Consider the following 18,356-nt stretch of genomic DNA (forward strand, 5'->3'; position numbering starts at 1 on the left):
GCACAAGTTCCCCACAAGTTTGGGGAAAAAACAGTGTTTCCAGGTGTGTACTGTATATACCTGTCTCTACCCGTTTAACTGTCAAAATATAAACCTTCTCCACCCTGTCATCTCCTCCCAGTCTTTGTATTTTATGAAGAAAAAAAAAGGGAGTTCCCACAATCAACAAAGAGATCTCAGAGATCAAACTACCGATCAATCTCCACCCTACAAATGCTCAGGGTTTAAAAGAAATGTGCAAATGCAAAGTTTTAATTCAGCGTTTATAATAACTTGTAGGTGAAATTGGTTGCTTGCTGATGCTTTGTTGCACGTCTATAATGACTCTTTATCATACTCTCTCACTATCTGATGACATTTCCAGTTAAAACACATTCCATATGACAGGCCTGTGAATCGCAGACAGATCCAGTTATCAAGCTTATCAAATCTCTCACAGGTGTCTCTCTCAGACAGAGTCTTTGATAACACACAATACACTATTGTAACACACGAGAACAAGCACATGTCTGTGATTTCCACCAAACTAATGTCAAAGGAAGCTTTTTGTAAAGTTGTAAAAAAAAAGTGTTCGGTGTTATTTTATTTCTATACAACCAATTTTTCTTTTAGGGAATACATAATGAATGGTTGGTTATTTGTAAATACATCAAATTACTACAAGAAATGGGAATGTGTGTGGAGGTGTTTGTGTGTGCATCATAATACCTTCTAACAGTCTGAGATGGGGTTCTTTGTTTGGTGCTACTCCCTGAGTGGCTGAGAAACCTGAAAGATCAGAAAATCCATTATGTCTTTGTTTGACATGAATCCGTTGTGCATACATTTACCATTGCAAAATGCTTGACTAAAGCTGCTGAAAAAAAGAAAAGATCTGATCGGAAACCATATGAGAACGCACCTTGAATTTGAAAATGCAAAACATTTTAAAGCTTACGTAATGACTACTGTATGTGTACAGTCAGTAGTAAAGATGGGGTTTGAAAAACAAAACTGTGTGCAACAATTGGCTAGGAAACTGATGCTTCTGAGCATTCTGAAGTCATGACATCTGCCTAGTGACCTGTAACGCAACTTGGCTTAGAATTCAAAACAATATTTCAAAACGAATGCAATTTCTTTTTTTACATGTGAACCGAACCAAGAAATTCAAAAGAAAGGTGTCCTGCTCATTTGCACGTCTACAATTTTGGCCAAAAGGATATGTGGGAAACGATTTTGAAATATGCACGCATGCAACACACTGTTATCAGCATTTCTTTTTGAAAATTAATACAAAATTGCAACACCCTTGAAATTACAACACTTGACTTCTTGACATCGTTATTAAACCTGGACAAGAACATACTAGTAATAAACAACACACACGTAAACACATGAGCAGATGTACTAGATGTGTGCTATACACCCTCTTCTAATTACACCCATCCATCATTTGAAATAAACACACACATAGAAACACACACATCTCTTCTACCTGTGAGCTCTCCCTGGGGCTCTTCTACGGTGTATTAGACTCTCTGCCCTACATATTAGGGATCGCCTCCTGAGAGTCAAATGTCATGTGTGCACCAGTCAGATCCCAGGATTAGGAGGAGATGCAGGAAGTGATGTAGAAAAAAAGGAAAAAAGAAGATGGAAGGAGAAAGAGGAGGAATATGGTGATTCATTTGTTAGTAAGCAGAGGGGTCTGATCCCATTAATTCAAAACACCTGACAGCAGACCTCTCATTCAGAAGCAGCAGACTACATGGATGAGTTTACTGAAAAGGAACTGATTAAACTTGCTTTTATTTGTAAAGCTCTCATAGTCGTACAGTGCCTTTAAAAAGTATTCATACCCCTATATATTGTTTTTTTGTTTAATGGTAAACTGCTTTAAATAACTTTTCACACATGAATCTACACTCCATAAACCATAATGGCAAAGCCGAAAAGAGATTTGAAACAACTTTGCAAAAGTATTCATAATCCTTTTCTGGGACAGCTGAACTTTCACTCAGGAGCATTCATATAACTTGTAGCTGTTACAACACTTCCAGTGGTGTTATCCTGGGGCTAATTCAATTTAATGGATATGATTCAGAAAGGTACACACCTCTCAGTAAAAGGTCTAACAGCTGAAAATGCATATCAGAGTAAAAACCAAGCCCTGAGGTCAAAAGAACTGCCTGTACAGCTCAGAGACATGACTGCATGAAGCCACACATCTGGTGAAGTGTTCAGAAAAAATTCTGCTGCGTTGAAGGGTCACAAGAAGCTTGTAGTCTCTATTACTCTTAGTGGAATAAGTCAGAAAAAAAAAACAGGACTCTTCCTACAGCAGGCCACCTGGCCAAACTGAGCAATCGATGGATAAGGGCTTTGGTTAGACTGGCGAACAAGAACCTGATGGTCACTCTAGTTGAGCTCTATGATCATATGTGGAAATGGGAGAAACCTACAGAAGGACAAACTTCACTGCAACACTCCACCGGTCTGGTGTTTATGGCGGTGTGGCCAAACTCAATCCTCTCCTCAGTGAAAACCCACTTGGAATTTGCAACAAATCACCCAAAGGACTCTCAGATTGTGAGAAACAAAACACTCTGGTCTGAAAAACTGGGGGACTCATCAGAGTTACAAGGAAAGCTCAACACAGCAAAATGCAGAGATGGTCTTAATGAAAACCCAGTCCAGAGCATTCAAAACCTTAGACTGGACAAAACGTTCACCCTCCCAAGAGGACAATGACCCTAAGCACACAGCAACTCTGTGAATGTTCTTGAGTGGCCCAGCCAGAGCGCAATCAAATATTTCTGGAGATTCGTTTCATGAGACCAGGATCTAATAGAGAGGACCCCCTGCTATGTGACATCACTTCCTGAAATTTTTTTAAATCGCATATGACCCCTTTAACATTCACGTTGATAATACAAATGATGCATTAGGACTTGCGTTAACTGACCTAATATACTCTTTTGGAGTCAAGCAAAATGTCAACGGGCCCACTCATCATTTTAATTATATCACATGGAATCAATCTTACTGATATAGATATCATACCTCAAAGTGACAAATGTTACTGACCATAGCCATGTATCATGCATTCTGTGTATTAATGATATTACCTATATGGCTCCACGTTATAGTCCAGGAAGAACTATTGTTCAACCACTAAAGCTAGATTCAGAAATAACCTACCTGATTTATCTCAACTGATTTGCATACCCATAAATACACACCACATGAACTAGATGAAATGACTAGCAATATGGGCACTATCTTCTCTAATACATTAGAAGCGGTTACCCCCATCAAATTGAAAAAGGTTAGGGAAAAACTTACAGCGCCATGGTACAGGAATACACATTCTCTCTCTTTGCTTAGTCATTATGGTGTATGGAATGTAGATTGATGTAGAAAAAAAGTTATTTAAATCAGTTTAAAATTAGGCTGCGACAAAAAAAAATAAAAAGTGAAAAAAGGGGTATGAATACTTTTTATAGGCACTGTAACTTAATGAAAAAAAATTATAATGAGAGTCAGCTGTGATATCAGAATAAGGCCTAAGAGAAAGAAAGACACTGAAAAAGTGAGTGCAGAAGAGAGGAGTTTAACTTAACTTTAAAATGCGGTCTTCATTTACTCAACCTCATGTCGGTTCCAAACCATAAGATAAGGTTAATCTTCAAGTTTTGGTTACCTGGACTTTCAATAGAGGGACAGAACCTCGCAGCATGGCCATACCAGAGATTGTCTTACTATTGGGAGGACTGTATTACTATTGGGAGGTCTGTATTACTTATTGAAGCCTTGAAGTCACTGTATTTCTGAGTTGTGCGACACTTTATCGCCGTTAACAGATACCACAGGAATAAATAAGAAGTACTGTAAGCTGTATTCTACCTGCTGCAAAAGGTCTGTGACTTCTCTTATAAAACTTTTTTCTTTTTTAAATTCAGTGTGAACTCCAAACCGGAAGCGCTAGCATTAGCCGTTATGCTTTTTTTGGCTAAAGGTTGCAGGCTTGCCTTCAAGTGGCTTTGGCCACACCCACCACTGAAGTCCTAGAGGTCTGGTCCAGTGTATTTTTCCCAAAACTTATATAATAATAGTTGTATAATAATTGCCAAAAATTACCTCTGCTTTGGTGCTGCAAAGATGTTGCACTAAGATTACTGCCTTCCTCATGAACTTTAATAAAGCTCATCAGTGTCTTAATGTTTGAGATGACCAATCAAATCAAAGTAGGTGGGCTTTACAATTAACAGAGGCTGCTGAGCACAAATTCCAGAGTGATGATTCATTTGTCATTCATAAAGTGAAATATTAGTTGTGGAATATTTAAGTATCAAAACTGCATATTTTAAATTTAAAGTTTTATGATAGAAAAACAGTTAAACGATCAACAGAAATAACCAAGGATGCAAACTGAATAAACTTTTGTTTAATTATGCCACTTCAAACTAAAATTTGCATGATTCATGTAAATTATCAATGTGAAGAGGGATAAAACAGTAAGGCCTAAGATCAATTATTAACAAATTGTGAATTAATTTAATAAACTCAGTTACCTATTTTTCTTGCTAGCCTTCGGTTAATTAATCTTGTGACCTTATGTGTCCTTCCTTTATTTACACAGATGAAAAAGACTGATGATATTTCACAACCATGTCTGTGTTTGCAAGTTCCATACAGACTGACAGTATTGTGAATGAGGAGATGTCGTCACGACACAGCGCCCCGCCCCCAGAGACCGAGTCTCCTCCCCTTTCCGCCATTTTGGGAGGATACCCGCCAGCACATTTCATTGTTTACATTGGTAGTAGAGGAGGTTGTCACACTATTCTAGAATGCCTGGAAAACACTGCTGTGTAAAAAACTGCTCCAGTGTCTCACACGATTGTCGTGGAAACCATAGGAACCATTTGTTACAGTTTTTTTGTTTCCCTACGTGGAAAAAGCATTTCATTTGAACTAAATGCCATCACTGTTTGATCCAGAGCTGCTGTAAGTTACAGCAGAAACAAACTTTGTTATTTTACTGTTATTATTATTATTATATTATTAATCTGCTTTGATACAATCTGGATTGTAAAAAGCACTATATAATTAAAAGTGACTTGACTTGACAAAAGGTGAAGCAACTTACCTTTGCCAGTACAACGGTGTTTTCACAGTTTGGGGGCTTGTAGATGACCAAGTCGTGCACCCAGCCGCAGCAGAATGTCTTGTAACTTTTCAAGGATTTCAGGCTTTTGAATTCTAGCATAGTGTAATAACTGATGCCAAAAACCAAGTAATTAACTATTTCCATGTAAGTGCAAGGTGGTAAAGAGTCTACGTTAGGTCTTCGTTTCCATTCAGCTGCAGGCAGCTCGTATGGGTCGACGTTTTTAATATTAGCCAGTTTCTCTAAAGTTTCTCCCTGTAAGGACCCTTTTCTTTTGCCGCATTCTTCTCCATTTCTTATAAATTTCTATATTATATATGTGTATTTATTTATATAATTTCTCGTAATTTCTATCCGTAAATCCGTTACAATTTGTATCCGTCTCTGTATCGCTCTTACACTGTTACCCCTGGCAACCGATAGCATATCCTCCCAAAATGGTGGGCGGGCTTAATTCGTCACGTGACAGCAAGCTACCGTGACACATCTCCTCATTCTCAATAAAAAGAAATAAGTCGCTGAAACTACTTACTAAACTACTAAATTACTCATATAGACCACATGCTGCTTATGTTTATTTACTATTTGAGATATCTATAATTAAAATCTAAAATGATGAACAAGGATGAAATAAAGAATATTATTTTACTAAATTTCTCATTCATTTCTTATTTAAAACCATTCCTGTTCCTTCTCTTGCGGCTCATCTGTTGCAACACTCTTAAGTTTCTTACGAATCAGCTCGACAAGTAACTTACACTACTTGTCCAATATCATGTTTTCAAAGCTACTGTAATGCAGTTTTTGGGGCCTTAAGACATACTAAAATGCATATCTGTAGATCAGAGAAATCAACATGTCCCTAGACCCCCCTAAAAAGATCAATTTTGGGACCTCAGTATTTATGTAACACTGCGTACAGCCCTGACTCGTGTTTCATTAAAAATATCTGAATTGGTGTTTTGAAGACTAACTAAATCTAATGGGTTTGGAACAGCATGAGGGTGAGTAAATGATGAGAGAATTTTCACTTTTGGGTGAACTATCCCATCAAGCATTGATTGCTTTTAGTAAAGCCCTGAATGTTTTTGTAACATTGTCTCTTTTAAGTTTTTGTGTATTTTTTTGTCACAACTTATTCAGAGCTGCAATTTGAACACATAAAATCTTCTGTAAACTAGTAAATAATATTACATGAAGTATATAATATCCCAGTATTTAATGAATGTATGGTTTCCTGAATATCCAATAACCCTTGATCAACCCCATTATATAAACACATTTTTATACCATATAGCCAATTCAAAGACTTTTGGCAAGCAAGTAAAACACTTATTTTTTGTACTTTTGCATTAAAGATGTCATTTTAATCATATTACGACAGGGAATCTGATGGAGATACTGTGTACACGTTGACCATGTGTGATTTAGCATGAAAGATCACCTGTTCTGTTGCTCTTGTTGTAGCAGCTGTACTGCAATCTTCCTCAGATCCAACACTTCCTTTAAGTCATCCTCATCTTCTTCAGTTAACTGCTCTTTCTCGGAGCTGAAGTAGCCAAGAGAGAGAGACAAAAATGTTGTTGCTGAATTCTTAAAAACAACTTAGTCCATCAGTCAAATTCTTACATCGTGTTACTTGCACAATTAAGATGCTATTATATCATTTCATTCATCAGTGAAGATGATGTCCATGTGGAGTTAAAGGAATTCATAGAAGAACAGACGGTTTAGAAATATCATAACAGAAAGGAATGTGGCTATGAATGCATGCATTCATTTGTTTAATTGATTTATGGTGGACTATTATCGGATTTACTAATGGCTAGCAGTCTTGTAGTGGCTGCGTTCAGGCACATATGTTAGCATGATACAGGGAGTGATGGTACAGGACCATAAAGCCTTTGAGCAGATATGGCATGTGCATTTTTGTGTAAACGCTGGTGTCTCGATGGGATATTTTTCTAGTTTCTACCATTGGTTGATGGTTTCCAATCATCATTGTATGGGCGAAGGAACCTTTTTTATGACAATCCGACTTGACGAAGGTCAACAGTCGTTCAGTGGATTTTGGGGCCCCATTAAGGCGTTTGAGACCTAGCATTGCTAACTCCTTTGGCACTCCGCTGTTCTCGGTTTCTCTCAGATGTGCTGGCACTACTTCTCCTCTAGACAAGAGGGACCCCAGACAATAGAAGCCCTTGCTTGGACAACCCAAGGTAGCTTAAATTGTCCTGGTGGTGACAACATCAGACAAACTAAACACTGGAAGGAGACAAACACTGCAGCATTGGATGGAGCAATCTATTCAACAGCTGCTCCAATTCATTAAAAAGGTTTTTGACTGGGTTAACATCTGGGCTTTGTGCAGGGCAAGAAATCAATCTGTATTGTATTGTGATTTTGGAACAAAAAAGGACACTCCAAAAACTGCTGCATAAAAAGCTGACAGAACACTATTCTACTCACTGTATGACAAGATTTGTTTTTACTGCAATTACTGGAATTGCCAAACCTGGTCATTAGAATGGGGGAGTTCTTCCTTTTTCGTCTGTTACTTTATCACGGCTTTGGCAGCAGAGCATGTTTGGTCATCTTTCCTGGAATATATTGTCACCCAGCCATATTTAAAACACCATAACTTCACAGTCAGTGAGAACACCAAAGCACATCTCCTTTCAATTAACTGTGAAAAAAATCTCAAGGTATTTTAGCTAGAAGTTAGACTAAAGGCTGGAACACATAACACAACTTATGCCCATATTTTCATTAAAATACATATTGTTTCCATTTGTCACACATCTCCAAGCAACAAGGGATGTTTCTGCATTGGTTTGTTGCATTCATACTGACTTGGAAGTCTGATAATACGTGATCCTCAGTCATTTAGTGTATGATCAGTTTTTCCTGTTATATGATGCCTATTTTAAAATCTGTTCAGATTCTTATATTTTGTAGCCCAATTCCAGCCTTAAAGGTTTTATAAAATAAACAAAAACTGCATAAAAAAATTAACACGTTTTAAAGAACATCTAAATGTGTATCAAGAGCACTCTTAACTGTTGACAATCAAAACATCTACTGGTGCAATCTTTATTGACCTCATTAAGGCATTTGACATGGTCAATCATTATATTCTTCTCAACAAACTATATGCTATTGGTCTTTCCAAATCAGCTGTTCTCTGGTTTAATTCACATCTGCATTACAGATGTCAAAGTGTGTCTTTTAATGATGTTCTCTCCCAGACTAAAATAATTGAAACAGGTGTCCCTCAAGGTTCTTCCCTAGGGCCTCTTTTATTTTCCATTTTCATAAATGATCTTCCACAATTATGCTCAGAATGTCAGATTCAATTTGATTTTAATCTTATTCAAACATGGTTTTCTTCTAATTTACTTCTGCTGTATAAAAACAAGTCTTATAGTATGCTTTTTGCAACTAGAACTGCACTCCATAAGCAAAATAATTCTCTTCATGTTAAATTTGGCTCGACTCCCGAGATTCTATTGTAAAAAACATAAATTGTAGTTTAAGAATATTATATCGCTCAATTAATTGTTTTACAAAACAGGTTAGATTAAAAATTATTACTCAACTATTATTGCCCATAATTGATTATGCGGATGTTGTTTATCAGAACACAGCTGATATCAATCTTAAACCTTTGAATGTGATTTATAATAGTATCTGCAGATTTGTTTTGAGGTGTCTATTTAGAACACATCACTGCCAAATGTATCAGTCATTGAATCTTCCTTCACTAAATTCTAGACAGCAGTTTCACTGGTTGCAGTTTGTTTACAAATGCATTTTTTCAAACTATCCATCTTATTTGAAACAATATTTGATTCCATACCAAACATCTTATAGCCTAAGAGACACGGACCATCTTTTCTTTTCTGTACCAAAGATATCCAAGGAAAGTGGGAGGAGAGCATTTAAATTTAAAGCCCCTTCTGATTGGAATGCTTTACCTAGGTCTTTTAGATCAATTTCCTCCTTCTACCAGTTTAATATGTCTCTTCTTAATCATTTGGATACCAGTTGCAACTGTTTTGCAGGATGAATTGGAAATGAAATGGGTGGTTTTGATGTGATGGAGAGCTTTTGTCTTTGTTTTGTTAGTATGTAGGCTATGTATGTATGTGAAGTATATTTTGTTTTTGTTTTGTTTTTTGAGGTCCCCTCGAAAACGAGATGTTACATCTCAAGGGGTTTTCCTCTTTACAATAAATTGACACACATTGACTCCGATGCCCCAAAGAACTCCAAAGACATTATAGAGCCCCTATGACAAGTGGTATTTGCTCTCTGAAATTAAATGTTGAAAGGAAATCAAAAAATTTTAAAGCAATTTTCAACAGTGATGTAAATGCTTTCAGAGTTTTTGTTAAAAGTCTTAAAGATTTTTCTTTTAACTAATAAGAAAAAAAAAAAAAAAAAAGTAAATTTATTGACTGCGAATCTGTCCCCAAAAAAAACTAGTTTGACTGCACCCCTTTCTTTTTAACCATACAAGGAATTCTTCTCATTTAGTAACCTATCGTACACGTGCACCCACAAGATACACTGTTGGAACACAGCACAACTGGAAAGTATGGCTACTACATCAGAATTTACAAGATGGCACAAGTATTTGTTGTTTCTTATTCACGCTTGGATACTAAAGAATCTGGGAATTCTCTGGAAATAAAATTATGACTCTGTGAGCTTAACAGGTTGAAGACGACTATAATGTAAAACTCCTGCAGAACCTTTAACCTCTAAACAAACTTTAAGTCAGTTTATTATAGATATGGTCCTTCTCATGTTAACACTCATGGAACACCAAGGTAAAATAAAGCAAACGCATAAAGCTTGTCTTATAGCATGCAAGTCATTGGTGTATCATCTAAGGTGAAATAAAAAAAAAATAATAAAAAAATTCCATAGACAAAACACTCTGTTTGCACTGGCACAGCCCTGCTTTCAAGGCTTCTACAGTGAACCGGTGCCAGTTTTTAGAGAGGGGAGTGTGTGCTGGCATCATGACATCCCTACAGATGTAGCAGCCAAAAACAAGTCACATACTGAATTCATCTATGTGTGTTGCTGTGCGGAGTCTATTATGATGAAAAGCATCCCATTCTTCTGTGAACTTTTCCCCCTCCTTTATTATTTAGACACTTACCATAAAACGTGTATATGATTACTGCTTACCTATGATCAAATGAATAAATAACTACTGAATGCATTTAATGCAACACATTAGACATTATCATAATAAAAATGACAAACAAACATCCATTCCCTGACTCTAGCCCAAGCCTTTATGCAGCCCTCAGCAGAATTTTATTTGGGGGCCCCTCAGTGCCACCAATATGACTGATTATTACCAGTGCTTGATTATTCGCACACTATAAATCTAACACAACCATTATCAATTTTATTTGTTAAAGCTGTTTAGTCTTGCATAGCCAGGCCTTCAGACTTTCATTGCTTTCATTGGCTTTCATTGGCCAAAGTCCACCCATGAGGCTATTTGACCGACATGTCAAACAACCAATCACAGTTAGTTAGTCAGTGCAAATGTCGCCACAATAACAGACCGGTGTGTAAAACTCTTGGACGTATTTTAAAGATTCTATGCCACGGACTTTAAATATTTCACATACTTTTGAAAATCCAGTCTTTACTTGATTCTGATAATCGCTCATCACACAGCTTTCTTCTTTCTTGAAGGGGTCTGGCGCCATGGAATCTTTGTTTCCAGGCAGAACGTTAAACAACACGACAAATACGTCTCGCAGAAATCCTTTAGAATTCAACCAATCCAATGACGACTTCGACACTCCTGAAGTGTTTCCACTTTTGTGTCCCATATGTATCAGATGTGTTGCCAACAGTCCGTGGGTGTGACGTCTGAGGTTGAGACTAGTAGCTGTGTTGCTTGCCTCATGCCTCCACCTGGCATGTTTTCACCCCTCTACGTTTTTTAATTGTAACAGTAGCAAATCCACAAGTGTGGTCAGGTGTTAATTTTAGGGCTGGTAATTTAATGCGTTAATTAGATGAATTATGGAGAAAAATAACGTGTTAAAATTATTAACGCACTTGCCCTGCCCCAGACCTATGTGGATCATCTGACGTTTCATAGTCGATTGATGACTAATATGAGGCAGGGCAACAACTTACTGCGGATAGAGCCTAGAGAATAACAGGGAAGTCATGGCCAAGTGGTTAGAGAGTTTGACTCCTAACCCTAGGGTTGTGGGTTCGAGTGTCGGGCCAGCAATACCACGACTGAGGTGCCCTTGAGCAAGGCACCGAACCGCCAACTGCTTGTTGTATGACATGAAATTACAGCAAGAGCAATTCAAAAGCACAAGGAGTCATCTGCTCTCAAAGCTCTTGAGGTACTTTGATGTCACACACCGATCGGTCCAATGGTGATGATCTGCTTCAAGTCGAACAAGCCTAATGATTTGATGAACCATTCATAAAGAACCATTTACTTCACTCCGGAATGAATAAGCCATTTGAACGAATCAAATGAATGAATAAATGACTCGATGACTTAATCATTAAGACATTTACCACCACCTAATGTCAGTTTTAGTTTATTATTTAGAGTATAATTTCATTTAAGACATAATTGAATATTTTCAAAGTAATAATAATAAATTATTAAAGTTATAGTTCACCCAACCAAAAATGACAATTCAGTCTTCATTTACTCACATGGTCCAAAAGAGTATATGTAATAAATTATACTAAACAAAATATTTCTTGTTGAACCTACTTCTTGAAATCTCTGTTATATGCTTTGCACAACGACTTTAAATGATCTTTTCAGAGTAATTTTTCCAAATTTGATGTGCGATTAATCACCACATCATGTAATTGATTAGATTAAAAATTTTAATTGCTTATCTACCCTAGTTTATTTGCACTTTAACATTCAAACTCTTAACAGTACTAAGTGGCAGACTCAGTGGCGTAGCATCTGGGCATGCAGGTTAGAGTCCTGCACGGGCCCGCAAATTTTGCTGAAACGGGTGAAAAATATTAAACTCTGTCGGATACGCGTGCGGGTCGGACACAGGGGAAACACGGGTCTAAACATGGGTTCATTACGTTAGGCTATCCAGGGTTGTTTTTTTTTTTTTTTTATTGCATCTGAAAATGACTTTGTGCAGCTCATTCACATGCGCACTCTGGCGCAGATCCGCCTGTCGCGATGCTCAGCAGTGAACGATTTAAAAATGGGTGCGTTTGACTTGAAGCACAACCTCAGATGGTGTTATTTTTATTGCTGTTTTGTTTTTTATTATGAGATATTTTATTCTAATGTTATCAGTGACTCAAGCACTGATGGACCAAAGAGCACATATTTCGACATTTGCAGTAAAAACGTGAAATATAAATTCTCAGAAAATGCTTTTAATACCAATATATTGAAACGTCTGTTTTTATACTCCATTAATAAAGGAGTGAAAAAATATCAGTCCACATGCGTTTTATATTTAATATGAGGGAAATAGAAATGCATGCATGCGTGACACAAAAAATCTTTAACTTTTAGGTAGCAAAATACTTTTTAGTAATTCTGTCAATTACACTAAGGTTATTAGCTACATTGTCTGCTATATATTTGCTTTTATTTATTAAATACGGGCAATTGATTGATAAAACATTGATCAAAAAATTAAGATAAAATTTATAAAAAACAAATATCTTTTGAAAAAGAAATAACTTCTGTATGACCTGGCAATAAAAATGTGATTAACAGATTTGATTTTGGGTGCAGGTTGGGTGTCGGTTCTATTTTAAGCGGGTCAGGTCGGGTGCGGATTTTAATTAGTGCTTATGTCGTAAAACGGGTCGGATGCGGTTTTAAGCACTGCGGATTTACAAAATCGGACCCGTGCAGCTCTCTGATGCAGGTGCACATTGCCTTGTAGTTTGGGGGCCCGCCGAGCCCATGGGGCCGGCCGTTTTCCGACAGCTCATCAAAATTCTTGCCCTGAGTCAGAATTTGACAGACTTGAGCAGTGTCTTTTTCTCTCTCTCTCTACCCAATTAACAGCTGCTGTAGCAGACAATTACAATCAGAGGAATCACGCTCTTTCAAAGTGAGGGGGCACCCTCAGATTTTTGAGCCAAGTGGATTTTGAATGCAGCTTACAAAAGTCCAAAAATAAAAAATGAATAGCCGATAAATATTTTCTACAATGTGATTACAATCTTCAGCACGTCATATCATCAGCTGCTTAATTCAAATTTGTGTTTGCTGGCTGGCACTGAGACAGAGAAAGATGCGTTTTTAAAGCTCTTGCATTATAATCAATCACACACGATACTGTTGAGCTTATGAATGTAATGACAAATCATAAGTGTCCAGATGAGACATCGCTAAAATGCCGGTGTTTCCTTCACTCTCTCGCTTTCTGAATACCTCTTTCTGGCAAATTCTCTCATCAGAAACAACAAAGTGCAAATGTGTGTACGAATCAGTAAACAGACAGGTTTTTTATGCAGGGTTAGATTTCATTATGAGGTTACTTTTACTTTTAAAATATCAGTGATTCATATGCCACAACTGGCGCAAAAAGGGTAAAAAAACTTTTATTCTATATATTTTATAATAAAATTGAAAGTGGGCAGCATTTATACCATAAATAAAGCACCTTGTGAAGCACGATCCACGTAACTTTATTTACCTCACAAAAATCAACAATAAGGCCCTAGATGAATTGAACCGAACTGGATGTTTTTGGATATGGTCCCGGGGCTGACTTGCTACGCCACTGGGAATACTTAACACTGTGGTGTGCTGAAAAGTAGCTAAATAAACCAGCAGACAATGCATTTACAGAACAGAATGTCATTTTAACAACATATCTTATAAAAAACAACAACTCTAAATCTATAACTAGCCAACTGAGGCACAATAATATTGGAAGCTTATTTTTATTACAAAAATATACACCCAGGAAAGTTTTACACAGATGACAAAACTAAAACTAGCTGACTAAAATGTTATATTATAATCGATTTGACTGCTTTAACGCTTTGGCTGGTGCTGAGCCACAGAAAGACGTGCTCAGTGTTTTAAATCACAACTGTTCAGTGTTTTCACACCCAAAGTTTATTTAAGGTTTCAGACATTTAAATTAACATTCCAATACTAGCAAAAAAAAAGCCATTTATAGTTTGTTAAATACACAAATTTCCATGGAAAGCGGCAATAATAATTATTTCAATAAAAAATTGATGATGTTTTATTGCTATCAAATTAGTCAGTTTACTCTGTTTTCCTCCCAGTTCTCTGGACACATACTTTCATGTATTTTGGGAGAAATGGGTGAATTTATGTGTTAATATATGTTAATCTGACAAACCCACACGACAGCGTCTAATCCACATTAATGTTGTTTAAATGACAAAACAAATTAATTTACACATTTCTGACAATCAGAATCAGGCTGTATCATATAGTTTACGATATAGTTAACAAGTCTATGGATATTCTAAGTCTGTTGAAAAAATATTTGTATCTGTCATACAGTGCTATTGTGCTGCTATGGAAAGAATACGATGGTAGGCATAGATTATTTAATATTGTATTTTTTAATTATTACCATAGTCCACTGACATAATATATATCAACTAATAAATAAATAAAATCAAGCTGTCATTTCACATGCCCTGGGGGCCCTAAGCAGCCACTTAGTTCACTTACTGTATGTCTTGGGCCGGCTCTGCCCTGACTCAGCGTATTACATTGCTAGTCTGGATCTAAATTAGATATGATCTAGACTGCATGGGTGGTTTGGTTTTGGGTGAGGTATGTCAAAAGATTGTAGTTTTGTTTTTGCTGTGTTTCTGAACTCAATTCAATAGAATGCAAGGGAATTTTCTGGTTAATAAAACTGCATTACTTCCTTCTTTTGTTAATTTCTTAGGAATACCAAGGTAAAAAAAAAACAACCAAAGCTCGTAACAGTGATACAGTGCTCGTAAGGTGACACAACATCATTGCTACACCATATATAGAAAAAAAACAGCTGTCAATGTACAAATATGAAGATGGCATTCATACTGCACACTTGAACTTTAAACATTTACCACTGTTCATATCGTATACTAATTTGTTAAACTAATATGACACTCTTCTGTGTCTTCCGCTCCACAAGGATGCGCTTAAGACACAGAAGAGCATACGCAGCATACAGTGATATGGAGTGACACAGAGGAGACCGCTGACAAAGGAATTACTGAATAAAGTTGGTTAACTTTAACTGATGTTGGTACGGAATACTGACAACAAATACAACACAAAAACCCGAATTACACCACAATATAATGCCATGTCATAGTGCATTGCATAATCAGAGACGCGGTAGTGGTTTGTTGACTATGGCTATAAAAGATACGGTGATGCAAGCCAAAGAAAACTGTGCCACACCTATTCTAAGTAATCTAACAAAAAATAAAAAAAGATTCATGCATTCGTGTTTGTCACTTTTGCTTTCCCTCCATTTCTCTGACACACACACCTACCTGTCAAACTGCACAACTTAATGTTTTAAAGGTCAAAGATGTCTGCAACATACTGAAACCAAAACGCAAAACCACAATGACATTTAGACTCCTGTTTGTCCACAAAGAATTAATTTTTGCATTCCAAAGCACTACTTTTCCACTGTTTTTTTTTTTTGCACTATGCACAGGAAATACGTATATCAAAGAAGCTATTCGTGCCAATGAATGGGAGCTTACGTCTGGGCAGGAAAATTACTTGGAACTACAAATACTGTTTTTTTGCATGGGAATGTTGCTGCATACTATCTCCCATAAAACACCAGGAGACTCACCCAGACTCTTCTTTCCAGTTCTCTTTGTCTTTGCTTTGGTGTGTTTTCAGAACACGCTCCAGCTCCTGAGGACAAGAGAGGGGAAGCTCCTTTACAGTGTCTGGTTTAGTGAGTGTCTTTTTGTATACATGTACTCCGGTGCGTCATGTCTTTGTATAATAGGTAAGAGTTAAAGGGACAATAAGTAACTTTTTAGGTATTTTATTATCTAAAATCAATATTTTTATTCATAAATATGCCCTCAATGGTGTACAAATACCTATGCCAATGTTTAAACTAATCCTTGTAAATGAAGAATTTATTATCTTTATATACATGGGACGGGTAGGTCGACGGAGGCTTCCATGTAGTTCCGCCATCTTGCAAAACTATAATAGCAGAGAGGGACAAAAAGTACTAAGCCAACGCGTTTCCACAGCACGTTTTCGGTCAGAGCCAGAAACGCAGGTGCAGAGCAGTGAGAGGCGCTTGAAACTGCACCAGCAAGTTTAAAAGTCTGGATTGCATTCTTATTATGGACCATACATATGCCGCGCCACAGGAGAAGAAAACATAGTCGCCAAAACAGTCAAAAATAGAACGTAAAAGGAAACGTGACCGTAGATTACAGAAAACGAGTTAATGTGGGGGAAGCTTTTTCTAGGTGGAAAGAGCTAATGCTTGATAAAGATTTCAAAAGAGACGCTGAAGTGGCCAGTTTTCTTCTCGACAGGTAAGTCAGTGTTACAATCTATATTATAATATTTTTTTTATATCTAACAATGCATATAATTCAGAAAATATAACGAATAAATTAGACATAACTACTAATTACAATATTTCATGTTTTCCACAGTCAGTAATTCATACTGTAACATTCGTTTGTTAGTTGTCATGTTGCAGTTCGTTTGAAATAACACACCTGTTCACCTGAAGGAAAACTCGACGAAGTGCTATTAGAAGACATCCTGTCAAAGCTTTTTGGTACATATCGCCTACCGTAGATGCAACGCGCATTTGAAAAAGCGAGGCGCTGGAGAGCAAAATTAGTTTGAATGCAAAATACAATTTCACCACTAGATGGGAGTAATTCCTACTTAGTGTCCCTTTAACGGAGCATGTGCATGTATACGGGACTGTACCTTTAAACATGACACATAGGGTGCATTGTGCTGCAGATCTCCCTCAGACAGAATGCCCTCTTCATCTGGGTTTGGGTCAATAAAGTCATATTGGTCCTGATCTGCACATAATTAGGATGAAAAAATATTATTATTATTTTTTTATATATAAAATGATTTTGTACTTGAGCTAGACACACTGACAATATAACATGCTATACTTCTCACAAACACAAAGAAGCCTTATTAAATTACTAGGGCATGTGATTTGCATATAGATGCTTTGTTTTGACTGTTATCAAGTCGTGGTGTCAATATCAAGTCACAATTATGCAACATAATTAAAGAGACACATGACACACATCAAGCCTCTCTGAAAAAAATCCTGGCTTTGGGTAGTATATAAATAAATAAATACATTTCTGATTTCGTTGAACTGTTCACTTAATAACTGACAATAACTGTCTTTTATAACATTATGTAATGACAACGAAAGAGCAGGAAATTGTCTTCACGTTGCAAGTGTAATAGTTGTGTCTGATAACAGTGGATAGAATGTCATGGATCACAAAGCCTTTGTACAGACAGATGGCAAAAATCTGTTGCTTGAAAAATATACCTAAAACCACAGTTTTTAACAACATACTGTAAACCTAACCTGTCATAACTATGTGGTTTGTAATGCAGATTAAAATTAGATTTTTCCTAAAAAGTCACTCGCTGTTTATACACTGATCTTAAAATTCAATCTGATATGCACATTACTGTTCCAAAACTGTGGTCTGCAAGATGGTATGTTTTCAAAAGAAGCTACTACTTATTTATGGTAACATTAATAATGATTGAAGTGGCCGGTGGTTGCAGACACAATCTATGCACAATGTAAAAAATAAACAAACCAAAAAAAATCTGTACTTTTTACAAAATAATTTTGCCAGTTGTGGTTGCAGGTTGCCAGAATAATTTTGTAAAAAAAATCCTGAAAAACTGTAAATTTTACAGTATAAAACTAATTTACAAACAAGAATATTTGAGCTGCTAAAATCTGTGTTGTATCTTTAGCATAAACTGAAAACCACCATAATAATGCAGGTGGTAAAAGAGACAGCAATAGTTAAAGTATATACTAATATATAGAAGGTGCACAGAGTCGAAAACGCAAACACTAAACACCATCATGGTAACACACCGGACACTTAAATAATGCAAACCTTCATTCAACAACAGAAGATGGAACAT

The 18,356-nt window shown here is 36.6% G+C and overlaps 1 protein-coding gene across 8 annotated transcripts in view; it reads right to left on the reverse strand.

Moving 5' to 3' along the window:
* The window catches only part of LOC113076705 (leucine-rich repeat and calponin homology domain-containing protein 2-like), a 66,215-nt gene that overhangs the window by 18,130 nt on the left and 29,729 nt on the right, over positions 1-18,356 (reverse strand). For 5 of the 8 annotated variants that reach the window (XM_026249436.1, XM_026249403.1, XM_026249394.1 and 2 more), the window contains exons 9-13: positions 17,139-17,239; positions 16,018-16,082; positions 6,600-6,704; positions 1,478-1,546; positions 709-768 (exon numbers count right to left, since the gene is read on the reverse strand). In XM_026249436.1, coding sequence (XP_026105221.1) covers positions 709-768; positions 1,478-1,546; positions 6,600-6,704; positions 16,018-16,082; positions 17,139-17,239 — 400 coding nt within the window. The remainder of the gene's footprint in view (positions 1-708; positions 769-1,477; positions 1,547-6,599; positions 6,705-16,017; positions 16,083-17,138; positions 17,240-18,356) is intronic. The other 3 variants (XM_026249414.1, XM_026249410.1, XM_026249443.1) reach the window with 1 other exon arrangement.

The sequence above is a fragment of the Carassius auratus genome, chromosome 5 (assembly GCF_003368295.1).
Source record: "Carassius auratus strain Wakin chromosome 5, ASM336829v1, whole genome shotgun sequence".
In the NCBI taxonomy this organism is placed as follows: Eukaryota; Metazoa; Chordata; class Actinopteri; order Cypriniformes; family Cyprinidae; genus Carassius; species Carassius auratus.